At 39.6% G+C, this 27327-nt stretch overlaps 1 protein-coding gene across 5 annotated transcripts in view; it reads left to right on the forward strand.

The window, feature by feature from the left end:
* The window catches only part of ARHGEF12 (Rho guanine nucleotide exchange factor 12), a 145883-nt gene that overhangs the window by 104562 nt on the left and 13994 nt on the right, over window positions 1-27327 (forward strand). For 4 of the 5 annotated variants that reach the window (XM_032428058.1, XM_032428061.1, XM_032428060.1 and 1 more), the window contains 16 exons: window positions 4324-4366; window positions 4675-4780; window positions 5190-5327; window positions 5786-5818; window positions 6154-6268; window positions 6968-7073; window positions 8483-8695; window positions 13774-13906; window positions 15139-15174; window positions 15509-15663; window positions 16863-17009; window positions 18145-18230; window positions 20157-20282; window positions 21886-22000; window positions 23710-23810; window positions 27019-27096. In XM_032428058.1, coding sequence (XP_032283949.1) covers window positions 4324-4366; window positions 4675-4780; window positions 5190-5327; window positions 5786-5818; window positions 6154-6268; window positions 6968-7073; window positions 8483-8695; window positions 13774-13906; window positions 15139-15174; window positions 15509-15663; window positions 16863-17009; window positions 18145-18230; window positions 20157-20282; window positions 21886-22000; window positions 23710-23810; window positions 27019-27096 — 1731 coding nt within the window. The remainder of the gene's footprint in view (window positions 1-4323; window positions 4367-4674; window positions 4781-5189; window positions 5328-5785; window positions 5819-6153; window positions 6269-6967; window positions 7074-8482; window positions 8696-13773; window positions 13907-15138; window positions 15175-15508; window positions 15664-16862; window positions 17010-18144; window positions 18231-20156; window positions 20283-21885; window positions 22001-23709; window positions 23811-27018; window positions 27097-27327) is intronic. The other variant, XM_032428059.1, reaches the window with a different exon arrangement.

The raw sequence follows: 27327 nt of genomic DNA on the forward strand, positions 1-27327 counted from the left end.
TTGTTTAAAATATTATATATTATACTTGTTAAGATAATTTACTTCCTTGAAAAAATGACAGTGTATTGAAATATATTTGAATTTTATATTCCTTTCTTGAAAATTGAAGTACCGTTGACATTCGGTATCATATTAGTTTCAGGTGTACAACATAGTAATTCAACAATTACATACATTATATAATGCTCACCATGAAAAGCGTAGTTATCATCTGTCACTATAGAAAGTTATTACAGTATTATTGACTGTATTTCCTGTGCTATACTTCTCATCCCCATGACTGACTTACTTATTTTTCTTTTAAGCTTTTATTTTAATTCCAGTTCATTAATATATGGTATTATATTAGTTTCAAGTATACAGTATGGTGATTCAACAATTCCATCTATCACCCAGGGTTCATCACCACAAGTGCCCTCCTTAATCCCATCCCCATCTCCTGTTTAACCCAACTGCCACCCCACTCCCTCTGGTAACCCTCAGTTTGTTCTCTTTAATTAAGAGTCTGTTTCTTGGTTTGTCTCTCTTTTTTTCCCTTTGCTTATTTGTTTTATGAGTGAAATCATATGGTATTTGTCTTTCTCTGACTGACTTACTTCACTTAGCATTATACTCTGTAACTCCATCCATGTCATTGTAAATGGCAAGATTTCATTCTTTTTTATGGCTGAATAATTTCCATTGTCTGTCTAGGCACCATCTTCTTTTTTTTTTTTTAAGATTTTATTTATTTATTTGACAGAGAGAGACACAGTGAGAGCAGGAACACAAGCAGGGGGAGTGGGAGAGGGAGAAGCAGGCTTCCCGCCGAGCAGGGAGCCCCATGTGGGGCTCAATCCCAGGACCCTGGGATTATGACCTGAGCCGAAGGCAGACCCTTAACGACTGAGCCACCCAGGCACCCTAGGCACCATCTTCTTTATCCATTCATCAATCAGTGGACACTTGGGCTGCTTCCATATCTTGGCTATTGTACATAACGCTGCTATAAAAATAGGGGTGCATGTATGCCTTTGAATGAGTGTTTTTGTATTCTTTGGGTAAATACCCAGTAGTGCGACTGCTGGATTGTAGGGTAGTTCTATTTTTAACTTTTTAAGGAACTTCCATACTGTTTTCCAGAGTGGCTGCTCCAGTTTGCATTCCCACAACAGTGCACGAGGGTTCCTTTTTCTTCACATCCTTGCCAACACCTTTTGTTTCTTGTGTTGTTGATTTTAGCCATTCTGACAGGTGTGAGGTGATATCTCATTGTGGTTTTGATTTGCATTTCCTTGATGGTAAGTGATGATGAGCTTCTTTTCATGTGTTTGTTGGCCATCTGTATGTCTTCTTTGGAGAAATGTCTGTTCATGTCTTCTACCCATTTTCAAATTAGATTATTTGTTTTTTGGGTGTTGAGTTTTATAAGTTCTTTCATATTTTGGATACTAACTCTTTATCAGGTATGTCATTTGCAAATATCTTTTCCCATTCCGTAGGTTGCCTTTAAGTTTTGTCATTTCCTTCGCTGTGCAGAAGCTTTTTATTTTGATGTAGTCCCAGTAGTTTATTTTTGCTTTTGTTTCCCTTGCCTCCAGAAACATATCTAGAAAAAGGTTGCTACAGCCAATGTCAAAAAAGTTACTGCTTATGTTCTATTAGAGTATTTTATGGCTTCAGGTCTCACATTTAGATCTTTAAAATGGTTTGAATTTTTGTTTATGGTGTAAGAAAGCGGTCCAGTTACATTTTTTGCGTGCTGCTATCCAGTTTTCTCAACACCATTTATTAAAGAGTCCTTTTCCCATTGGATATTCTTCCTGCTTTGTCAAAAATTGGTTGACCATATAGTTGTGGATTTATTTTTGGATTTTCTGTTCTGTTCCATTGATCTGTGTGTCTGTTTTTGTGTCGGTACCTTATTGTTTTGATCACTACAGCTTTGTAATATAACTTGAAGTCCGGAATTGTGATGCCTGCAGCTTTGCTTTTCTTTTTCAAGATTGCTTTGGCTATTCAGGGTCTTTTGTGGTTCCATACAAATTTTAGGATTGGTTTGTTCTAGTTCTGTGAAAAATGCTGTTGGTATTTTGATTGGGATTGCGTTGAATGTGTACTTTGCTTTGGGTAATATACACATTTTAACAGTATTTTTGTTCTTCTAATCTTTGAACATGGAATGTCTTTCCATTTCTTTGTATCATCTTCAGTTTCTTTTATTAGTTTTCAGAGTACAGGTCTTTCACCTCTTTGGTTAGGTTTATTCCTAGGTATCTTATTATTTGTGGTGCAATTGTAAAGGGGATTGTTTTCTTAATTTCTCTTTCTGCTGTTTCATTATTAGCGTATGGAAATGCAACACATTAAGTAGATGACTTAAGTAGGTATACGATACAAATAAGTTGATTTTGTGTCCTGAGACTTTACTGAATTCATTTATCAGTTCTAGCAGTTTTTGGTGGCATCTTTGGGTTTTCTGTATATAGTATATCATGTCATCTGCAAATAGTGAAAGTTTTACTTCTTCCTAACCAATCTGGATGCCCTTACTTCTTTTTGTTGTCTGCTTGCTGTGGCTAGGACTGCAGTACTATGTTGAATAGAAGTGGTGAGAGTGGACATCCCTGTCCTGTTCTTGACCTTAGGGGGAAAGCTCTCAGTTTTTCCCCATTGAGTCACATGTTAGCTGTGGGTTTTTCAAATATGGCCTTTATTATGTTGAGGTATGTTCCCTCTAGACCTGCCTTGTGGAGGGTTTTTATCATGAATGGATGTTGTACTTTGTGACTTATTTATTTTGTAATTGCACGTTTGTACCTCTTAATCCCCACCACTCATTTCACCTATCTTCCACCCCATTTACCCTCTAGCGGCCATCAGTTTACTCTGTATTGATGAGTCCATTTCTGTTCTTTTTGTTTGTTTGCTCATTGCTTCATTGCTTTTAGTTTTTAGATTCCACGTATAAGTGAAATCATATGCTATTTGTCTTCTCTGGCTGGACCATTTTCCTTAGCGTAATACCCACTTGGTCCATCCATGTTGTTGTGAATGGCTAGATGTCATTGTTTTTTATGGCCGAGTGATATTCCATTATGTGTATCTACCACATCTTCTTTATTCATTCATCTATTGATGGGACACTTAGGTTGCTTCTGTATCTTGGCTGTTGTAAATAATGCTGCAATAAACATAGGGGTGCAGATATCTTTTAGAATTAGTGTTTTCATTTACTTCAGGTAAATCCCCAGGAGTTAATTTCACATTTCTTAAGAGCTCCAAGCTAAGTCAGATCTTTATTTTGCTGCTCATGATCTGTATTAAATTTATCAACATTAAAATGTAAGAACCCTGATAGATTTATTTGCTAATTATTCTTTTATACCACAGGTGATATTTGTGTCCTATAAATACAGAAACGAGCATGTAAATCCTTTTTTGCATTTGTGCTAGCAATACTTCTAGGACACTTGATTTGAGCTACTGTGTGGCAACTTCAGTTAAAGAGAAAGCTTTGACATCTATTTCACTGTTCTTCAGACAAATATTAGAGATCTCGTAATTTTCAGCAATGACTTATTTTCTAATAGAAAGCTTTAGATCTAATAAGAATTGTTTAAGTTCTGGAAGTAGATGACTTAAGTAGGTATACAATACAAAGTAAGCACAAAGTAGTTAAGATTATTTCTCTAAATGTAAAATAAGTTTTTTCCCTAAGTCATTTCCCAGATTGATGAGAGAGAAAACACAGCTATGTGGTAATGGGACCAGAAACTACAGTTATTATGGGGAAAATCCTAGCTAAGTAGAAGTTAATTATGACTCAGTTACCTTAGTTGGCTCAACAGTAAAAACTGCAGAAGGTTATTGGCGATTTAATACTCCAAAGCCTCAACATTGACATCCAGTACCTCCTCACTGGGGCGTGAATGTTGTGAGGGTTCTTTAACTTTACATAGGAAATTACTGGCAATGTGGTCAATAGTCTCAAATACAGCAAAAAAAAAGTCATGGTTATATATGACCAAGTTTTTCATAAAATATACACACAGTTTAGGTTTTAGCCGTATTGATTCAAATGATGTATAACTAAGTATATCAACCAGTGACTATAGATGTTTTCCGTATAGCATGATCCTTGGGGAAAGGGCTTATTTTCAAGTTTAAACAGTGGGACCTTCCAGAGCTGTGACATTTGGATGGGATAAGTGAGCTTATACCTGAATGTGATTGTAAAAATAGCTATCCAAGTTGCATCTCTTCACTTTATACAAGTACTTATATATACATCTTGGAAAGTCCTTAGTGGTGTTTGACTTTCTGTTTGCATTTTTGTTTCAGCACCTGAAAGTTTCTGTGCCTGATGAAATATCAGTAGATCTAGGTAAGTGTGGCGCGTCAGTATCCTGGAGAATTACATCTCTGTAGAGTTGTGGCTCAACTCATCTCTAAAGGTTTTATCGGTCATGTGGTGACCAGTAGGGCATCTGAATCACAACGGAAAGAGCATCTGTAATACATTTAAAGGATAGTAAATGAAATCTGCATTGTGAGGTAAAATACATAAAATGCATTGAAGAACTTGTCTTTGTCCTACTGCAAGTTCGCACCAAATAACATCGATATGTTGCCAGTTGTAATGCACAGAATATACCTTTAAATCACATAACTCCTTGGCTTTTCTTTATGCAGAAAAAAGAAGACCTGAGCTTATACCCGAGGATCTGCACCGCCACTATATCCAAACTATGCAGGAAAGAGTCCACCCAGAAGTTCAGAGGCACTTGGAAGATTTTCGGTAAGCTTGGTGGGTGATATAAGCTGATATGGTCATTCTGAATTAACCTTTTTTTGGGTAGGAAAAGGTTACACACCTAGCATGTAGTCTTTATCACTGTGATTAAAACATAAATGGACACCTGGAGTCAAAGAGTTGGGGTGGTGCTTAGTCCCTAGTCCCCATTCCATAGGCTTTCAGGATTTGAGCTCACTGCTCTGCTAGGCTAAGTGTGCTCCTTCAGGATGTGTGTTCTGTTGAGTGATCGCCTCTAGAATTCTTTTTCTCTGGTGTCCTAGGTGACAGGGGCCCCAAAATAGAAAACTGTGACATTTTGCCATTGCTAGCTATGGAAACTCTGATAAAGCATCTCCAGAGAGAGATCGTTCTTCTCTAGGCTACCTTAGGAAGTTTGTTCTGTTCCCTTTAGGCAGAAGCGTAGCATGGGGCTGACCTTGGCTGAAAGCGAACTGACTAAACTCGACGCAGAGCGAGACAAGGACCGGGTAACTTTGGAGAAGGAACGGGCATGTGCGGAACAGATCGTTGCCAAAATTGAAGAAGTGTTGTAAGTAACAGAAGTATATGGGGACATGCCCTCTCTCCTGGGATGCTCATTATGCTTAAAGCACACTTTGAGCAAATTTAGAAGGGGTGTCAGATTGTGTATGTGGAGCTATGTATGGGGGTTTTAAAGTTTTAATTTTTGCTGATGTTTTAGAAAAGTTCTTGTGTTTCTTTTTCTGTGTATTGGTAAAACGAGTAACTATAAAATTTCCAACTGATCAGAAACAGGTTGAGCACTTTCAGTGGTTTCAGTTCATAGGCTTTGAAACTATTTCAGGCCAGAGAACATTGACAGTTGATGACATGAGTGAGAAAAGCCTGTAGTCCGGTGGTTTGAGTTCTTCTGGTATTTTATGCCAGGTGACAGAGATTGAGGGTGGCCCAAAGCATCCAGTGCTATTCTGTTGTTTTGGGTATCTAATAGCAACTTATTTAATTTTGAAATATTTTTATTTTTAGGATGACTGCTCAGGCTGTAGAAGAAGATAAGAGGTAATATAACTGGGTTTTTTCGCCCCTAGAATTTTATGAAAAAAAAAAAAAAAAACAACTATCTTTTCTCCTGTTGGTCTGAAATTAGGATTTCTTTCTTTTAACTTCAGAATTCGGACTATCTCCCTCTGGTGGCCTCGATATTATTTGACTAATATTCTAGTGTCTTGAGTAGAATCCTTTTCTATTTGCAATGAACAGATACCTCCTTAGTTTTTACTTGATGAATGAATTCTAAGGATTCCAGCATTGGGGTTTTTGAAGCCATTCGATAGCTTTATTCTGTCCACCCTCCCTTTTCAGAATTCTTATTTGATTTCATCCTTTTCCTCTAGTTCAACAATGCAGTATGTTATCCTTATGTACATGAAGCACTTGGGGGTAAAAGTGAAAGAACCTCGAAATTTGGAGCACAAGCGGGGTCGGATTGGATTCCTTCCAAAAATCAAGGTGAGACTGGATAATAATGTGTTCAGGTCTCTGTGCTTCTTGACACGGGCTACAGTGCTTTTCTTCTTAGTCCTTCCTGTTTCCGTGGGCTTGTGCTAGGCATGCTGATAGGTGTGCAATATGGCCCCTGTTCTCAAGAAACTCAGAAATCTAGCAGGAAATTCAGGCATGTGAAGTAATGGTGAGACGGTGTGAAGAATGCAGATGGCACTTTATACAGAGTGCCGTCCCAACCCTGTCACGGCCTTTGCCTCTCCTTGTATGGCACCTGTCACAGTTTGTCATTACAGATGTATCCCTTTACTTTTTGTGAGGCTGTGGAGTTCTGTGAGGGCAAGGGCCCCCTTCATCGTGTCCCCAGCTTTTAGCACAATGCCCTCACACATTAAGAGCTTATTAAGTACTCGTTCAACGGATGAATGAACTGCTTGGAACAAGCTCCCAGTAGATGTGTTATAAAACTACCTCTTGGTTTTCCAAAATTGCCAGCTCTAAAGGGGTTGAAAAGACATCTTGAGTTTGATGTGTGTGCGGTACCACGTGCCGACCTCTACCAAGTGCTGTGTGTGAGTGTCCTTCACTCCCGTTTAACCAGTTCTTCCAGCTGCGCATTAGAATTGCATTTGTGTGTTTGAAAGCCACAAAAGAAATCTACTCTGTTATGTATCTTTTACCTCTCTGATTGCCCCTCAACTCTAGCAGAGTATGAAGAAAGATCGAGAAGGCGAAGAAAAAGGGAAGCGCAGAGGATTCCCCAGCATCCTGGGACCCCCAAGGAGACCAAGCCGTCATGACAACAGTGCAAGTATGTTAAGCTGGAAAAGCGGCGTTCTCACCAGCCCCTGCCGTCTTCCCTTCGGAGGCTCAGTTAGCTAGAATGAGTTGCTGGAGAAAGGTGTTCTTGAAATGGTCCCACTGAGCTTCCATTGTGCCTTGTTTATGTTCAAGGTTATTTCTGAACTAACTACCCCCATGTGGGCTCTGTAATTATCTTAAACATCTTCTTGAATGGCAGCATCTTAGCAGTTGTCCATAACATAATTTACTTACCTAATCTGATTTTGTTTGCATTCAACTTCTATTTGTTAAATTAAAAAAACAAAACGTGCATGGATTTCTCCACCATTCTTTGTCTCATCTCTCTATATACAGATTACTCGCTCTCCATACTTCTGCAATTTCTCCGCCTCTCCATTGTGCTTTATTTCCTGACCTCCCTCCACCGTCAGGTCTAATGGAGAGCGATCAGCCCACTGATCTGGGGAGAATTAGGGAGGGTGGTACCTCAGGGAGGGAAATCAGGTCACGTTGTGGTCTTCGACTGGGCAGGACCACGTTTGAAAATACTGGCCAGGTTGGAGTGAGGGTGGTATTGTGGTACAGTGACACGGATGTTCTGCACCGTGAGGAATTCTCAGTCAGATACTGGTAGTGCCCCTTGTTGAGAAACACTGAGAAGATGAAGGAAATTCTTAGAGAAGAGGTTGAGGAGAATGGAGTATCTCACAGATTCTGACCATGAGTTCCAAGGCATGTGGAAGAAGGATTTAGGAATGAGGGAAGGAAGAATTTTAGGATCAGGGATGTCCAGAGCTGCATGAGGGTGTGCGGCAATGTGGGCAATGATGACGTGAGTGGGTTTCACCTCTTGTGGTTCCCGACATGAACAGGGCTCGTGAGCAGGCTTCGAGCAATCTCCATAGTCTCTGAGGCACGTTGTGCTGATGAATCTGCAGGTGTTGGGAAGGGGGGTGGTGGTGGGGGGGGCTTACCACGAGCTCACAGAGCTAACAGTCTTCATCCTCACTCTCACAAGTGAGTGCAATTCTGTGTACCTCTGTCTCTCAGCATTCCCGCCCCCACCATTGCTCTCATCTCCTTTTCTCCCTCCTGTCTCTCGCCATCGTCTTCCACCTACTCCTCTCTTCTCTCCAGCCCTCCTCCACCTTCCCCTGCCTTCCTCTCTTTCTTTCCCTCTCTCTTTCTTCCTCTTGCCTTTCTTTTCTTTCCTTCCTTCCTTTTGCTCTCTCCCTTTCTCTCTCCTTCCTTTCTTCCATTTCTTCCTATCTATCTATTCCTCGCTCTGCAATAATCCATATTTTCCTAGGGCCCACCATGTTCCAGACATTTTTTTAGATCCTTTAACATCATCTTTTTTTTTTTCTTTTTAAGCTTTTCTGCAACACAAAGTGTTAACACTTGCTTTCTGTTCAGTTGGCAGAGCCATGGAGCTACAGAAACAGCGCCACCCAAAGCACTTACCCGCACCCTCTTCTGTAAGTCCTGAGCCTCAGGATCCTGCTAAGGTGCGCCCGAGTGGGTCAGCAGGTGAAGGAACAGACGTCGGATACCTGCCAGCCAATTCCATGTCCTCTGTGGCATCAGGAGCCGCTCCTTCCCAGGAAGGAGGGAAAGAGAATGATACAGGTGAGCTAACGTTGCAGTGCGACTTAACTAAGTATCAAGATTTTACAACAGTCACACCAAGTAACAAACAAGGCGGCATATTTTTCTAATCAAGAATCCCAATTTAATTTAATTTTAACATTCTAATGTTCTATAACCAGTGATAAATCCATGCTGAATGATAATTTTGAGTTTTCATCCACTCAGAAATACTGACTGAGCTCTCTGTCATGCATTAGCTTTGTATCAGATGTTAGCACACAATAATTATACGGAGATTCTTGCCCTGCACCGCTGAGTCTCATGGGGAGATAGTCACATAAGTAAAAATTCAAATTGTGCCAAATCCAGTAATGGAAGAGAAAAGGAGTGTTGGGGGGACTTAGTCAGTAGCTAGAAGCAAATGTGGGGGGGTAGTCTGAAAAGACTTTTTAAAAAATCTGAGTTATTAAAGTTTTTTTTTTTCTAATACTAAAGGGAAGCCCATTGAGAGGAAGAGGTTGAAGAAGCAGGTGGTAAACTGTATATAACTAATAGGACAAAGTTTTGAGAAGGAGAGCGGAGATGAGAGGCAGAGTGTGTGTGAAGGTCAGGGTTATCAGCAGAGAGAGAAGGCTTAGCGAGAAGGGCAAGGGGACTTGAAGAGTAGAGAAAGATGTGAAGTAATTACAGATCATTGAGAGAAGAGCTTCTTACCATATTTCTTCATACTTGTTTTAATGGGTTTCTTAAGCAAGTGAGCTGGGAGAATCAGTGATTTTATTTGGAGAAGGGAATGCCTATCTGTATTAGTGATTTTGGAAGCAGTCCAATTTCTGGTATGACATGGTCAAGGATAAAGCTGTGGGAGTGGTCACTGAAGTGGCCCAGGGGAAGTTACTAGAGATAAAGAAAGTAAGGAACCAAGAAACCAGGAGTTGGAATACCTTAACATCCCCAAGTTTTGAGGTCACCTCATGTGATACTAGCAGGGAGAGGAGAACTATGAGCCAGCAGCTGAAGGTTCAGTATTGCTAGATGATTGTCACGAGGAGGGGGAGAGCGTGTGATAATACCTAGAAATGAGAACCTCAGTGCAGCAAGGGATTTTTATAAGAAGGCAAGATATGGTCTAAAAGTAGCATTGAGGAACAAGGGTATCTATCTCATCTCCACCCTGAAGTACACAGTGTCTGTTGGAAACATCCGTCTCTCTTTGAGAGGGCTGTAGCAGAACGGGGTGGGGGGGGGCATGGATTTAAGACAAAGAAGGAGGGTGATAGTTATAGAAAAATCTGGAGGTTTTGTCTTATATGGAATTCTGAAGATGTTGGGTTGAGTACGTGCATGAATTCATGGCTCCCAGCTCTCATTGAACTTAAACACATGGCAGATAAGTAACCAATAGCAACTAAATAAAAAACACGAAGAGAAAGGAAGTAGAGGAGGAGAAGATGTTATCAACAAGCAAGAGATTTCAACAAATCTGGGGGAGATTAAAAGTGGACAAGCATGGTTGGAAGGATAAAACAGCATAGAGGAAGCCGGAGTCCATAACTTGTTCAAGGAGTCCTATCCCAGGTGGAGGCCAGTCGGCCCATTAGAACCCTGGAGAGACTTTGGGCTCTGAGTTGGCATGTCTTATGGAGTGCATGAGTAAGAAGTAAAGCTGGAAATAATGAATTAATTGAAGGTCTGTAATCAAAACAATGATGTCAGCAGTTCCTGACCCTTGCATGGTAGAATATGAGCTGTCCATCATTTATGTACCCGAAGAAAATGAGTGTGCTCTCTTTTAGAGAAGTTGAATGAATTGTGCAGGGAAAGGTAAGTCCTCCATGGTATCAGTGCCCTGGAGTTCTAACATTTGGTGGCCTGAAGCCTGGCAGTAAACATGCCAAGCTCTCACCCTGCTCAGAGAGCTCCCAACTGAAATGGACCTACTTCATATAGCTGCAAAGAGAAAGCCGGAGCAGCTACCCAGTCTTGCATACTCAGATATGAATAGTATTACTCACTCTTGGCAAAATTTGCTTGTTAGAATCAAGACCTAAGATAATACATAATGCCAAACTTACTAATGACATACAAAAGAGAATAAAAATAAACAGAAAAACTGCCCCTAGCAGAAAACAGTAATTTAGGTGTAAAAGACAAGAACTTAGAAAAAAATACCTCTAAATTAGATAGTATACTTGGGGAAATTTTAAAAATTATTATATCTATAAAACAAGAATAATGCTATGAATAAAAGAGCATTCAGAGACCAAAAAGAAATGATTTAATATAACTATTACATATAATACAATAACTACTGTATTTGTTATCAACTGCTTTGTGATAAACTACCTCAAAACTTCATAGCTTAACACAAAAAACACGTATTATGTCACGTTTTTGGTGGGTGAAGAACATGAGAGCAGCTTAGCTGGGCAATTCTATCTCTCCTGTGGTTGCGGTCAAGGTGTCAGTCAGTCATCCGAAAGCTTAGCTGGGGCCAGAGATGTGCTTCTGCGTTCACGCAGGTAGCTGGTAGCAGAGGGGCTCAGCTCCTTGCAGGAGGCCTTGGCTTCCCACTGTATGGGCTTCTCCATAGAACTACTTGAATGTTCCATGACGTGGTAGCCAACTTCCCCCAATGTGATCCAAAAGAGAGAGCAAGAAAGGAGCCCCCATACCTTTAATGACTTAGTCTCTGTGGATGCACATTGTCATGTCAGCAAGTTAGAAGCCAGCCCCTAAATCTAGCTCACACTCAAGCAGGGAGGAATTAGGCTCCACCCCTGAAGGGAGAGAGGAGTAGCAAAGAATTTGTGCACATATTTTCAAACCACCACAGCTGCCAAGAGTTAAAAAAAAAAAAAAAGGTCCCTAAAAATAAAGTCAAGGAAATATTTGAGAACATATATCAGAAATGTCGAGAGAGAGAAATCGGAGAGACAAGAATTACATAGTGAGCCACTTGAGAGGTCCGACGTCTGCCGATGTCTGTCTCTTTGACGAAACATCAGCAGAGGAAATGGAGGAGAGGCAGTTGGAGAAATGATAGAAGAAACCATCTCAGAGGGAAGACGACTTGTCTTCAGACAGAAAGAGTTGACTGGGAACCACCTACGATGAATAATAACAATAGTAATAACAATAATAAGAACAAGAGCCATACCTAGAATGTCTCTGGAAATTTCCATGCACCAAAAGAGAGCCCCGAAAGCTTTGAAGGGAAGGAAAATGGGAATTACGCTGCCTCACATTTCTCATAATCACACCAGGGGCTAGAATACAAGGGAGCCAGGCCTTGCAACTTACTGAAAGAAAATTATCGAACTTAGAATTCTATGTCCATCCAAATTTCCCATCAGAAATGAAGGAAGATACAAAGACATTTTCAGATATGCCAGGATTCAAATGTTAACTGAAATGTGCCCTTTCCTTGAACATGATTTGTAGATACACACTCCCGTAAAATGAGAGAAAAATTAAGGAAGAAAATGTTACGGGGTCCAGGAAGTAGTGGAAACATCCCAGGGAAGTGGTGAAGGGCAGGCAGGTCTCGGACGATAGTTAGGTCACAGGCCGAGGGAGCAGCTGCGCCAGATTGGAATACAAGGACTAGGGGATAAGAAAAAGGGAGATTTTAAGCGGTTGGTAGTATGATGTAGCAAATGAAGAAATCTGAGACTTGATAAAATGATAAGTGCTTTGACAGCAATAAAGTCGTTTAGAAATGCTAAGATAAACAAAGTTGTTCAAGAAAGTTAAGTCATGATTTAAATGTGAAACAAAATATGCCATTGGAGATTACCCAGGCTCCAGCTGTGGCCACCATACAAGGAAGGAAGGAGGGAAAGAAGGAAGGAGGGAAAGGGGGACATGGGGAAGTAGAGGAAAGGAAGAAATGTAAAACAAAATAAAACTGGCGTAATCTTGAAGTAACTGATGGAGTATATGACCTTGATGGAATGAACATTCTATTTCAAGTGACCCAGGAGTTGCATCATTGGACCAGCAGAAAAGGAAACCTAATCCTAACATACCTCCTAACCTGTCAGGAATAATATGTATATGTAATACATTATATGTTGTATTTTGTGTATGACACTATGTAGATTGGCAAAGTAAGGTAAGCACTCTGGGTTTTCAGACTTTTAGAATCAACCAAATAGGGAAGGCAGAGAATATTTAGTTGTGGCCACAGATCATGGAAATGTAAAAAGTCCTTCTAATGACACAAGTAAAAATGTAGTTGAAAGAAATGAAAGGTAGAAGGAAAGAAATACAATTAAAGGGAAGGATAGGGATACTAAATACCTAATTTGATATAGAAGAGAGTTAAGGTACTAACTCCTTGATGGAACAAGTATAGATATAATTCTATCATTTAAACTTAGGTAATACATTAACCCAACTAGTAATAATATTATTACACACTGGGAAGAAATGGGGGGAAAGTGAAGGTGGGAAGTATAAGTGGGCAGAATCCTCAGAGGAGGAAGAAATAGATATTACCTAAAGATAGTAAATCAAGAAAAAGAATTATGAGGTCATTATTTCGAATTAAACCACCATAATAAATAAAATTTGGGTGAAGAAGATTGACACGGGGATAGAAAAAGATGATGTAAGAGAATGTTTCTCATCATATGCTCTTCTGAGTTGTTTCCATGTCTTATGTTGATGTTTAAAGATTTTATTTATTTATTTATTTATTTATTTGAGAGAGAGTGCATGATCATAGGGGGAGGAGCGGAGTGGGAGCAGAGGGAGGGAATCTCAAGCCGACTCCACGCCCAGTGTGGAACTCCACGCGGGGCTCAATCTCACGACCCTGAGATCATGACCTGAGCCGAAACCAAGTCTGAGGCTTACCTGACTGAGCCACCCAGGCCCCTGTTACGTTGATTTTTTAAAAGTTGCTTAAAAATGATATTCCTGTTTTTTTTTTTTTTTTTTAGGGCATTTTAAAATTTTATATATTAGAATTTTGGTTCTAGCTAACATGCAATTGTTTAAGAATGTGGCCGTGGATAGGTTGAATTTCTCTTTGGGGACTGATTTTTTTTTTGGGGGGGAATTATTATCTTCATTAACACCATCTGAGTGTCCGAATTTTGTCTTTTCAGGATCAAAGCAAGTTGGAGAAACACCAGCATCTGGAGACTGCATAGATAGCACCCCTCGGACTCCCAATACTGTCTTTGATTTCCCACCTCCTCCCTTAGACCAAGTGCAGGAGGAGGAATGGGAAGTGGAAAGGTAATTCAGTGATATCTTTGGGGGCAGGGGAGGGTAAGAGTAGCTTCAACTGTTTCATTGTATACCATTGCCATACTTTGTAGCATTTTTCCCACATGTGTTTTTTTTTGGTGGGAGGAAGTCCTAGAACTTACTGGTAGTAAATATTAGGTACTGAAATGTTTTTAGTTTATATTAAATCATTAGAATATCCAGAAGAATTATTTATTAGCTACTGTAATTTAATCCAGTTTTGAGTATCCCTGGCATAAATTTCTTTTTTTTTTCCTTTTTATTGAAGTATATTTGACATACAGTGTTGCTTTAGCTTCAGGTGTAGGACATAGTGATTGAACAAGTTTATACGTTATGTTGTGCTGTCCGCGGTGTAGCTGTTGTCTGTCACCATACAAGCCTGTTACAACGCCGTTGGCCGTATTCCCTATGCGGTGCCTTTCATCCGCTTGACTCACACATATCCATTAACTGGAAGCCTGTACCTGCCACCGCCCTTCACCCATGTTGCCCATCCCCTCACCCCCTCCTCTCTGGCAACCACCAGTTTGTTCTTTGTATTTATGGGTTTGTTTCTGCTTTTCTTGTTTGTTCATTTGTTTTTTTAGATTCCACATATAAATCATATGACTTATTTCACTTAGCCTAATACCCTCTAGGTCTATCCATGATGTCACACATGGCAAGATGGCATATTTTTTATGGCTGAGTAATATTCCATTGTGTAAATGTACCGCGTCTTTATTCATCTGTTGATGCACACTTAGGTTCCTCCCATATCTTGGCTATTATAAATCATGCTGTAATAAATGTAGGGGTGCATGTATCTTTTAAAATTAGTGTTTTTGTGTTCTTTGGGTAAATATCCAGTAGTGGGATCTACTAGATTGTATGGTATTTCTATTTTTAATTTTTTGAGGAACCCTCCATACTGTTTTCCACAGTGGCTGCACCAGTTTTCATTCCCACCAACAGTGCATGAGGGTTCCTTTTTCTCCACATCCTGACCGACACTTGTTATTTCTTGTCTTTTTGATACTAGCCATTCTGACAGGGTGATATCTCATTGTGGTTTTGATTTGCATTTCCCTGATGATTAGTGATGTTGGACATCTTTTCTTGTGTCTGTTGGCCGTCTGTATGTCTTCTTTGGAAAAATGTGTGTTCAGGTCCCTTGGCATAAATTTCTTGATTACCATTTTGTTTTCGTGTTGACTCTTTGTTCTCCATTGTTTTAGGGTGACTGAACATGGGACACCAAAGCCCTTTCGAAAGTGAGTAATCCTAAAGTAGCTTTCAATAGAGGCATATTTTAAGAAATATATCTTTTTTCTCAAACATCCTAGTTTTAAAGGAAAAGAAAACCTGTACACAGATCTGTTAGATAGTATAAAAGAAAATTCTTAATAAACACAAGTCATGCAAAAGATATTTATAGAGGTATATATAACACATGTAAGTCATTTTGTAGGAGAGGGTGATGTTTCAGCCCTGTGCTAAGCACTACTTCAGAAATATGACTTATCTACCGTAATATAAAAATCTGTGCTATTTCCCATTGTCCATCTGATGTCCTCAAATAGAATTCATCATTTTTTTTTTCATCAGGTTTGACAGCATAGCTTTTGGAGAAAGTCAAAGTGAGGATGAACAGTTTGAAAATGACTTAGAGACAGATCCACCCAACTGGCAACAGCTCGTTAGTCGAGAAGTATTACTGGGACTAAAGCCTTCTGAGATCAAAAGACAGGAAGTAATTAATGGTGAGTTTAATTAGATTTTGTTGTTGTTCACATATAGTGAGTTTTATTAGACTAAAGCCTCTGAGCTTTAGAGTTTGCTTCAAAATTTCTGCTAGCCTTTTGTTCTATACAAAGGGAAATTAAACTAGATAGATAATCCTTGAGCTTTCCAACTCAAAAAATGCAAATGATTCTACAATTCTTAATGATAATTTGAAAGGAAAAGGTGTTTAGCTTTCAGGATATTTAAGATTATAGATCTTGAACAGTCATTAAGACAACCTTGGTCCGTCACTTTACTTTCATCCAAAGTTATTTTTATGCCTAGATTATAAATGAGGAAGCTCAGGCTCAGTGTGATTAGTTGAATTAATCAAGATCATACAGCTAGCTGATAAGTGATAGGGAGGAAACTGGGATCCGGGTGTCCCTTTATGCTAGTGTGCAGGGTTCTTTATTTTACCCTAGCATATATGTGACAGAGATGTGGGTGACATGGGTGCTGTGCCCTCCACTGTCTTTAGGATGCAATTTAAATAAATCCCCTTCCGGTGTCTGGTAACTTTGAGTTGTAGTGAAATAACAAGTCTGGCCTCAGAAATGAGGGTTTATAGGCCAATTAGATAACCAAAAGTACTGTTCTTTCTAAAGAGGGCTCAACTGAAAGTCTATATGCTGTTTGGGCTTACAGCTTTCCAATGTTGTAGCTGTGATTGGTGGGTAGTATTGTGAAAAGACAGAAGGATTTTGGAGTACATTGTTAACTTTAATATACAGAATAGTTTTGGGTTTTTTTGGTTTTTGTTTTAAAGATTTTCTTTATGTATTTGAGAGAGAGAGCAGGAGTGGGGGGAGGGCCAGAGGGAGAGGGAGAAGCAGATTCTCCGCTGAGCAGGGAGCCCTGATTTGGGGCTCGATCCCAGCACCCTGGGCTCATGACCTGAGCTGAAGGCAGACGTTTAAATGACTGAGCCACCCAGGCGCCCCCAGAATAATTTTGAATGATATTTTTCATTTGCCAGCATTCATCTCTTAGAGCCAGTATGTAGGAGGGTCCCATGGAATCAAGAAAGTGACATGAGAGATACTACATCCTTTCAAAACTATAAATAATTATTATAGAGCTCATTTGTTGCTTAATTCCAGCTAAAGCCTGTGTTTGGTCTCATGGAATTATTCTAAATGAGGTAACATTTCATATTTCCTTTTTTTCTGCTTAGAATTATTCTACACTGAAAGAGCTCATGTTCGAACACTGAAGGTTCTTGATCAAGTATTCTATCAGCGAGTGTCCAGAGAAGGAATTCTGTCACCTTCAGAACTACGGAAAATTTTTTCAAACTTGGAAGATATTCTTCAACTTCATAGTAAGAAAATCGACTCTGATCTTTGTCCCTAACATTTTTAATAGATGAAAGATTGTGAGTATATAAAAGCACCATAACAATAAAATCTTCTAAGTGTATCCATGTTAGCATTCCTGAAATTATGTAATTATACATGAGCACATCACGTAAAGAAGTGATCAGATCGTTGAACACCTCCCTCCCCAGACACTCACCTGCACCATCAGCCTTTTGTATATAGTGTTACCACAGGACTTAGGGCCTAAAGTTAATGTCTACGATGAAAAATATGAATACTGTATGGTGACTAACATAACATAATAAAAAATAAAAAAAATAAGTAAAAAATAAAAAAGAAAAATATGAATAATTAAAATTACCCTTGGAAATGTCTTATCAATTGCAGTGTATATGTTTTTAAATATATCCCATATAATTGTATGTGTGTGTGTGTGTATATATAGTCTATGTATATTCAGTGTGTAATTTCGTGATGGGGTAATTTTCAGGAATTAAATTCTTTTGTTGTTGCTTGAAATGCTTGAGTAAATATATAAAAAATTCTACCTTGCCGGCTTTCCTTGGTTGTAGTCACCTCAGACTTTTGTAGACACAGTTCCTCTCTCTGTAAGTCACTGCTTCTCTGTGATCCTTAATTCTCAAGCATTCTTTCGTCAAGGATGCCATCACCACCTGCCCACACCTGCCTACCAAACTGATGCCTTTCATGTCTTTGTGGGTGATCTTAGGTTTCACCAGCATGCATTGACCAGTTCAGGTTGATTATATCCACTGCCTGTGAACATAAACATTTTGAGAGGAACAGTGGGCAGAATCACCTGTTCTATTTAAATTTCTTTATGAGCATGGTTATGATGGGGTCTTGAAATTAACTGCATAAGTGATGTACCTATACTGTATGTAATGTGCTATTTCCACATTGTTTTATGCTTTGGCACCTGTTTTTCAGATAGAGCTCACAGGTATCTGTATGCATAAGAATTGTGTTCAGATTTATATTTAAGGCAACTAGAGGCAGCTATACTACTGTGAAAATCCTTTTTTTTTTAAAATTTAGGTTCTCAGTACAACCAGTAATGCAGACTAAAATGAGTGCGTGCTTAATTATTTTCCGTTGTTTTTTTTCCTCCCTTAGTTGGATTGAATGAGCAAATGAAGGCTGTTCGAAAGAGGAATGAGACCTCAGTTATTGATCAGATTGGAGAAGATTTGCTGACCTGGGTAAGGAAATTGGCTATTTCATTTTAATGTTTTTATAGACACTTAAAGATCAGATTCACGGTTGAGTAACTAATCTTTCCAAATATGCAAACTCATCCATTTTGCAAAGGTACTGTAAAGATGAAAGGGGTCCAAGTATGTATTCTCTTGGTTAGTATCTTTTTTTCATTAATATTTTTCAATAAGTGCTCATTCGAACTAAGTGCTCTTTTTTCATCAAATTAAAGATACTAGTTCTCTGTGTTTTAACAAATAGAGAATCAAATGAATCTTGATGAAAATAATGTAACTAACATAGAATTTTCATCTTCTGTTGTCCAAATCTCAGAATTGGACTGTAAAACATTAAGCAGTTGTAGATCCAGAACTACCATCACAAAAGTGGAAAAGTGACAATTACTTGATCTTATTTACAGTACAAGGAAAGAGTTCAAAGACTATCCATAGCTGTTTGTCACATTCTGTTTTTCTGTCTGACTCTCTGTGAGAATACCCCACAGTATGTACGCTGCTCGAGGTGCTGGGGAGACGGTGGCAATCACGACAGACATGGCTCCTGCCTGGGTGGCGCTTATAACTAGTGGGAAAACAGTCATTAGTCCTTTCAAGTATGACAAGAGTTACAAAAAAGGGAGAGTACAGTTTGTTATGGGAAGATATAGCAGGGAGACCCACACTAGGATGTATAGAAAATTTTCCTAGGGGAAAATGGGTTTGATCCAAACTTTAAAGAAAGTACTGTAGTTAAGGCTGTGAGTAATAGTGAAGCGTATGACATAGTTCTCCAAATATTAACACAGGTTGAACAGGAACTGTTTAGATATGCTCACAGAAACTTACTTCAGTATGCAGATTACTTGAGGAAATGCCACGGGATTTTGGTAACTGTACAATGATAACTTTTTAAAAGATTGAATACTAGAAAGTTGACTAAAACAATGTTCATCTTACTCCTTTTGTTGATGTTGAGATCATGGCTAAGAATCTACTAATCCAATAGGAGATCTTTCAGCTACTTGACTCATTGAAAAGATCAGGGAATCACGGTCCACTCTCACCTTGCATTTACTCAGCTTTCCAAAGCATCTTCTCGAGGCCCGCTCAGGCATTATTGTTATCAAGGAGATTTAACTTCCTTGAAAAACCCAGCTTACTCTACAGCTACTCGGTGATAGTGTGGCTCATTTTGTTTCTTGATCTCAGGGTAGCAGTGAAAGTTGTAACTGAGTTCTCTTGGCTTGGCAGCACACTACTCAACTTGAAACAATTTTTTTTTAAGATTTATCTATCCATCCTTCATAGAGAGAGAGAGCAACAGTGTGGTGAGTGGCCGAGGGGGAGAGGGAGAATCTTGAGCAGACTCCGTGCTGAGCATGGAACCTGACTTGGGGCTTGATCCCAGGACCCTGAGAGCATGACCTGACCCGAAACCAAGAGTTGGATACTCAACCAACTGAGCCACCCAGGTGTCCCTGAAACAGAAAATTTGTAGTATGACACAGTAAAGCATCAATTAGAATCCCACAGAGTTTCTTCCTGGAGCAGTTAGTAACTTTTGTGAAGCTGTCAGATTCTAAGACAATCAAATATCAATCTCAGTCTTTAAGCCTTTTGTGTCTTCTATTCCCCTAGTGTTAACCTTTCTGTTTAATTTAGAAGTGGTCTAGACTGGAAAGGTAGTAAATTGTGGGAGGCTGTGAGCAGGAAAACATTGGAATGTGACCAGAAGAGGTCTGGGTGTGTCCGCGTCTGACCTTTTCAATGGAGAAACACTGATAGTCCACAGAGATATGTAGGTCTCCGTTTCTTGTCACTTGAGAGCACTTAGCGGAATATTGAAAGGATCATGGTTGTCTCTCATTTTGCCTGGCCTTCGATAAGCTCAGTCTGCCATTCTTTGTTGTGTTCTTTGCATTCTTGGCACAGTTCAGTGGACCAGGGGAGGACAAGTTGAAGCACGCCGCTGCTACCTTTTGCAGTAACCAACCCTTCGCCCTGGAAATGATCAAGTCTCGTCAGAAAAAGGATTCTCGATTCCAGACCTTTGTGCAAGTGAGTTGAGTGAGTCATGTAAGAAAATAAATAGTGCAAATTTTTTATTGAATAGAGAATAAACGGAGAAATCTAAGACTAAGATTCTTACAAGGATTATGTTAACCCTTTTTAAAGCCATATGTTAGTTCTTAAATTCCTGGAGAGTATAAAGGTGATATTGGAATGATAAATAATGAAGATTATATGTCAGGGTTAAAATACTTGACAGAGAAGTCCACCTTGCCGTGGAGATATTGTCAGGAAATGTCCCATGTAAGCTATTACAATAATATGGTCAGAACATGAGAATGGGCTCATAACTAGCCCAGAGTGTGCCAACAGCCATGCTTATTGAGGTCTGTATATTGGTGTCTATCAAGGGTCAGTAAACTAGGGCCCACAGTTCCTATCCAGCCTCTTGCCTGTTTTTGTGGGGTTTTACTGGAACACAGTGTAGTAAGTTTTTGCTGCACTAGAACAGATTACCACAAACGTAGCAACTTAATGCAAGAGTATTATGTCACAGCGTTTGTGGGGTGGTTTAGGAGTACAGATACTGTTTGGCGGGGTCCTCCCTTCGTGCTTGCACCAGGCTGAAAGGAAGGGGTCGGCTGGAGCTGCAGTTCTCCTGAGACTTGGGGTCCTCTCCTAAGTTCCCTGGTGGTTCACAGAATTCATGTCCTTGTAAATGTGTAACCGCGATCCCTGTCTTCTTGTCGTCATTGGCTAGAAACTGCTCTCGGCTCCTAGAGAATGCCCGTGTCTCTTTCACGTGGCCCCTACAGGTAGTTTACAAGATAGTTTCCTTTCTCGCAGGCCAGAAGGATCGTGTCTCTCTGGCAGCTTTCTTGTAAGGGCTCCTCTGATTAAGTCAGACTCACCTAGGAAACACTTTCCTTTTTGATCCCCACAAAATTAACTGATAGTAACCTAATCATATGAGTGATAACCCGTTGTGTTCGCCGGTTCTGTCCACACTCTGGGGGAGGTGATTATACAGAGTTTGTCCACCAGAGAGTGGGAATCTAGAAGGCCATCTCAGAACTCTCTACTACACACAGCCACGTTCATTCATTTACGTACTGTCTGTGGCTGTTTTTATGCTAAAACAGCAGAGCTGAGTAGTTGTGACAAAGACTGCAGGGCATGCAAAGTCCCAAGTATTTATTGTCTGGCACTTTCCTCAAGTTTGCAGACGCCCTGTTAGAGATGAGCTGGGGTATATCCAGCCTGAGGATCCATCGTACCTACCTGGAATGGCAAATAGCAAATCAGCTGACTAACTTTTGGTAGGAATGCCAATCGTAGGAATGAATATGTGAAGATAAAACTGTTTTATCACAAGCAAGCAGTTCTTAGAGTTGATTATGAGTGTTCTCAATTTTTGCTTAAACAGATAAGAAAGAAGCCACTGGCTTAGTGATAAAGGCTCCCTGCCTCCATTGTGTGAGTAAAGGAGAAAGCAGAAGTCTAGTGTGGCCATGGTATACCTTGCTTGTTTTAAGTCTTGATTTAATAACCGGGACGGTGATGTTGTAGACCCATCCATGATGAATATATGGCACATGATGGGTAACTATAGTCCTGATAAGAATCACAAATTCACTTATCTTAATTTTAGGATGCTGAGAGTAATCCTCTGTGTCGTCGTCTGCAGCTGAAGGATATCATTCCTACCCAAATGCAGAGGCTTACCAAGTACCCTCTTCTGTTGGATAATATTGCCAAATACACAGGTACAGCATTCTCACTGAAATTAAAGAGCTTAGGAACAAAACAAAAAACCCCACGTCCTGCTAAATAATCTCTCACCGCGTCCTGGTGCCCAAGGGTTCAATTTCCAGAGTCTGGCAGCATTTTCTAACAAGATCCAATCCAGTCTTCTTGAGGCTCTTTGATTTAATGTGCTCCATTAGAAGCACATTAAACACAGCATTTGGCAAACTACGAATCGTGGACCAAATCTGGCTCATCACCTATTTTTGTAAAAAAGTTTGATTGGAACATAGTCGTGCTCATTGGTTGACAAATTGTCTCTGACTGCTTTTTGCCTACAACAAGCAGAATTAAGTAGTTGTGACAGAGAGCAATTTAGCCCCTCAAGTGCACAATATTATCTGGTGCTTTCCAGACTAAGTGCTCTTTGTACAGTCCTTCATATAGCGTATGTTGTATTTGCTTTGAAGAAGTCTTATGCTGGGTGAAGAGATGCTCTGTGTCTATACATGTACTTTAATTAAACCCGACCAATGCGTTATCACCCCAGCTCTCCTGTTTTGAACCAGGAAGTGAATCCTAGTTTCTCAGTTGAGCTTTAGGCTCTTATACTCAGTTCTCATTAATAATTTTATGCAATCAAACTCCTGTTTCTTATGCCTGAGAATTTGAAAATACTCCTACATGTTAATTTTTATACTTTAATATACCTGTTCAATATAGGTGGACTGTTGTTCAGAGGATTGTAATTTTAAATATTCCAGTTTTGGCATTCTTTACAATGTAGGCCTCAATGTAATCTCAACACATTTTGGTAAATTTCATCTTTTAATGATACAAATGCCATAATCTATTTTCTTTCCTTAAATGTAATCTCAAGTGGCGCCTGGGTGGCTCGGTTGGTTAAGCGTCTTGCCTTAACCTCAGGTCATGATCCCAGGGTCCTGGGATCGAGCCCCACATTGGGTTCTCTGCTCAGAGGGGAGTCTGCTTCTCCCTCTCCCTCTGCCCCTAATGCTGGCACTCTCTCTCAAATAAATAAATAAAATAAATATAATCCAAATTCAAAGAAATTTATTCTGGAGTTATTTTGAATTATGTTATCATTTAAAAATTATTGCTTAACAAGTCCACTGGACATAATCACATAGTCTCTGCACTCAGGGGAGATTCTAAGGGGAGAAGGGGTCCCATTTATATAGCTTACAACGTGAATGAGACCCACTCCCTGGAGTGCATAACATGGGGGGCTGATACTTGATTTAAAGCATCGCTTCTTGAACTTGGTATTCTATACAATGGCTTCTTTTTAAAGATGAGTATTTATGTTTTAGTGTACTGTCATAAGATGTCTCATCTGTCCAAAGATTATCTGAATTGAGATTCTGCCATAGATTTTAGCCCGGTATAAAAATATTCAAGGTCGGGCTCCTCGGTGGCTCAGTCGTTAAGCGTCTCCCTTCGGCTCAAGTCATGATCCCAGGGTCCTGGGATCAAGCCCTGCATTGGGCTCCCTGCTTCCTCTCCCACTCCCCCTGCTTGTGTTCCCTCTCTCACTGTCTCTCTCTGTCAAATAAATAAATAAAATCTTAAAAAAAAAAAAATTCAAGGTCTTAGTATGTTTTTGTAACTGTTGACATCAAATGATATCTCATTTACATATATATATTTATGTTCTTTTCTGATTTCTTTTATTTTACATTCTGGATTCCCCCCACCCCATGCTTAGAATGGCCAATGGAAAGGGAGAAGGTGAAGAAAGCCGCAGATCACTGTCGTCAGATCTTAAATTATGTAAATCAGGCTGTCAAGGAGGCAGAAAACAAACAGGTAAGAAGGGGGAAAGCAAAGATCCAGGATGATGTAGTGAGCGTATTGAGTTAGTGTTATCTGTGATCTGTGAAATAATAATTGAATTACCCTTACATAATTGACAGATGGGGCATTTGGTAGCTATTCATGTAGTAGGTGGGTCCAGACCAATTTTGTGGTAGAACATCACACTTGTATTTGGCTTTTTTGAGCATCTCTAGCTACTTGTTTGCTCTCTCATTCATCTATCCATTCAGCAAATATTTCTAGAGCATCTGTATGCTGAGTGGATGCTGAGTATAGGATATAGGGTGCTTAAATAAATAAATAAGTGCCCACACTGAGCTTATTTTCTAGCAGGATAGAACGTATTGAACAGATTTTAGTGCAAGTATTTTATATGAGTTGTGATAGCTGCTATGAAGGAGAATTTTGGGATGCTAGGAATATGTAATAGTGTGGGGGGGGTGGGGTGAGCCTGGTTTGAGGGTGTTGGGTGGTGGCCGTTGGAGAAATCTTCCTTCAGGAATTGACATTTAAGCCAAGCTCTGAAAAGTAAATGGAAATAAACCAAAAGAATGTGGAAGGGGGGGGCAACCTTACAAGTAGAGGGAACGGCATATACAGAAGCCCTGGGGTAAAAAGGAAGCATGGCCTGTTTGAGGAACGGAAAGATTAGGTTAGTGTGGATCGTGCCTAAAAAGCAAAGTCAGAGTGGTGTGAAATGAGGTATAGTAGATCAGAGCCAAGTCATACAGGGCCCTACTGTGGACAATGTTAAAAGATTTTGATGTTGAGAGCAGTAGGAATTCATTATAGACATTTAAGAAGAATGGCGTATTCAGATTTTCCGCCTTGTAAGTACCACTCACACCAGTCTATGGAGAATGGGCTGAAGGGGACAGAGAGGGGGTGAAACAGCTCAGCCTAGTCTGTTGCAGCAGTTCAGGACAAATGGTGGTGGCTCAAGAGATGCAAGAATTGGAGAAGTATTTAGAAGGTAACTGATAGGATGTGGTGACTGATTTAGAGAAGGATTTGAAGAGAGATGTGATGGTAGGAATAAGTCCCAGGTCTCTGGCTTGCACATTTGGGTGGACAGGCTGAGGGAAGAAGCCCTGGATTTGTGGGGCAGATGCAGAGTTCAGTTTGGGATATGAGGTGAAAATGTATAGTATGCATTTGGCTATATGGATCCACCTCTGAGAGGACTGTGCCGAAGAGAAAAACGTAAATTGTGAGCATATATAGAACTAATTGAATCCCTGGACCTGGATATAATTTCTTAGGAACTGAGTATGACGACAGCTCTGTTGATGAGGCTGTAGGAAAACAGGAACTTTCAAATGTGTTGTTTGGAGTGTAAAATGATAAAACCCCAGAGGGCACTTTGGCAATATGTACCTAAATTAAAAATGCACATATTCATACATCTGCCCTTTGACCCAGCGATTTTGTTCCTAGTGATCTACCCAGGAGAAATGAAGATCTGTGCCCACAGACTTGTACAAGAATGTTTGTAGCATAAACCGAATGAGGTATAGTCATAAACTAGGATAATAAATTCCAGCAATAAAAGGGAATGAACTCCTGATACATACGACTTGAATGAATCTCACAAACATGATGCTGAGTGAAAGAAAGCGGACAAGAGTGTGTGTGTGTGTATAATTTTATCTCTATGAACTTCTAGAACAGACTAATCAGTGGTGGGAAAAAGGTCAGAAAAGTGGTTGTCACTGGGCATGTGGGGACAGATATTAACTAGGAAGAAGCATGAGGAGACGTTCTGTGGTGATAGCAATATTTCGTATCTTGCTAGGCATTTACGCAGGTGCATGCATATGTGAAATCTTGTGGAAAGGTACACTTAAAATATATACATTTCACTGTATGTAAATTTTACTTTAAAAATAACTAAATATCAGACTCTTGTTAATGATATGCACACTAAAATGTTTAAAGGTAAAGTGTGCTTACATTTGTAAGTTATTGTGAAATGCACTCAAAATATATGGTGGATTGAGGGATAGCTAGAGGAATGAACAGACCTATGATAAAACAAATATATCAAATATTAACTGGAATGTAAGTGGTGGGTATATGGGTGCTCACTATACATATTCAGACTTTTCTATATACTTCGACATTTTTGTAATCTTGGGGAAAATACACATATGCTTTGATATAATAGTTGTTCCTTTAGAAATTTATCTTACAGGTATGTCTACACGTATCTATAAAAATATATGTTTTAAGGCCATGCTATAACAGTATTTATTTGTTATGGGAGAAGATTGGAAGTAACTTCATCTCCATCAGTAAAGTGTAGTTAGATAAACTGTAGATCGTTGATAGAGCTGAATACCATACAGCCATTTAAAGAGTGAGTTCTCTCTGTATGTGTTAATGTAGAGCACTCTTCAAGATACATTGATGAGTAATAAACACACAGAGATGTGTATGTGATCATGTCACCATTTGAGTAGTACATATATTAATATATTATGCTACCATATCTTTTTTAAAAGGATATATACACACACAACATGTACAGAGACAAGCATACTTATATATGCATATATTCTGTTTGCTTAGAATTTTTCTCGTAGGCTACCTAAGAAATGGGTATTAGAGATTGCTTTTTTAGAGAAAATTGGGGGTGGGGAGGCAAGAGGACAGGATTGGAGGGAGACTTCATTTTCATTGTGTGCCTTATGTTACTTTTCAAATTTTGTACCGTGTACATACTTATATATTCAAAAAATAACCATAAGCTAGTTAGAGGTCAGTGAGTTTGAAAAGCAGATTGAGCAAAAATAGCCAAAGAGGGAAGAGGAAGACTAGGAGGGTGTGATGTCTCCAAAGCCAGGGAAAGGGGGTGGTTTCAGAAAGAGTGAGCTGTGGGGCACCTGTGCGGTGCAATTGGTTGAGTGTTGACTCTTGGTTTTGGCTCAGGTCATGATCTCAGGGTCCTAGGATTGAACCCCTTGTCAGGCTCCATGCTCAGTGCAGAGTCTGCTTGAGTTTATCTCTCCATCTCTCCTTCTCCCTCTGCTCCTACTGCCATGTGCTCGCTCTCAAAGAAAGAAAGAGCTGTCAGTCATGTCTAGTGTTGCAGAGAGCTCCGTAAAATGCAGGTTAAAAACATCCATTTGGCTTCGGAACAGGGAGACCATTGATACCCAAAGCAGTAACCTTGGCTCCATCTCGTCTTAATTTTCAGCGTTTAGAAGACTATCAGCGTCGTCTGGATACCTCCAATCTGAAGTTGTCAGAGTACCCAAACGTGGAAGAGCTCAGGGTGAGAGATGGTCTAATCATAATTTAAAAAATAATAAAATACAATTTACTAAGGACCTGGCAGGGTATTAACATCTCAGAGGGGCATCCATCACCTGAAGAAGTTCTTATATCATAGATTGTCTATATTTATGATTCTGTTCTTCCTTTTCAACGTCTGGTCTATGTGAAGATGACTTTAGTCTTTCATTAGAGGAATATTTTGTGTAAAACTAACTTTATGTAACGATTT

This window comes from Phoca vitulina, unplaced genomic scaffold (assembly GCF_004348235.1).
Source record: "Phoca vitulina isolate PV1807 unplaced genomic scaffold, GSC_HSeal_1.0 scaffold38, whole genome shotgun sequence".
NCBI classification, from domain to species: domain Eukaryota; kingdom Metazoa; phylum Chordata; class Mammalia; order Carnivora; family Phocidae; genus Phoca; species Phoca vitulina.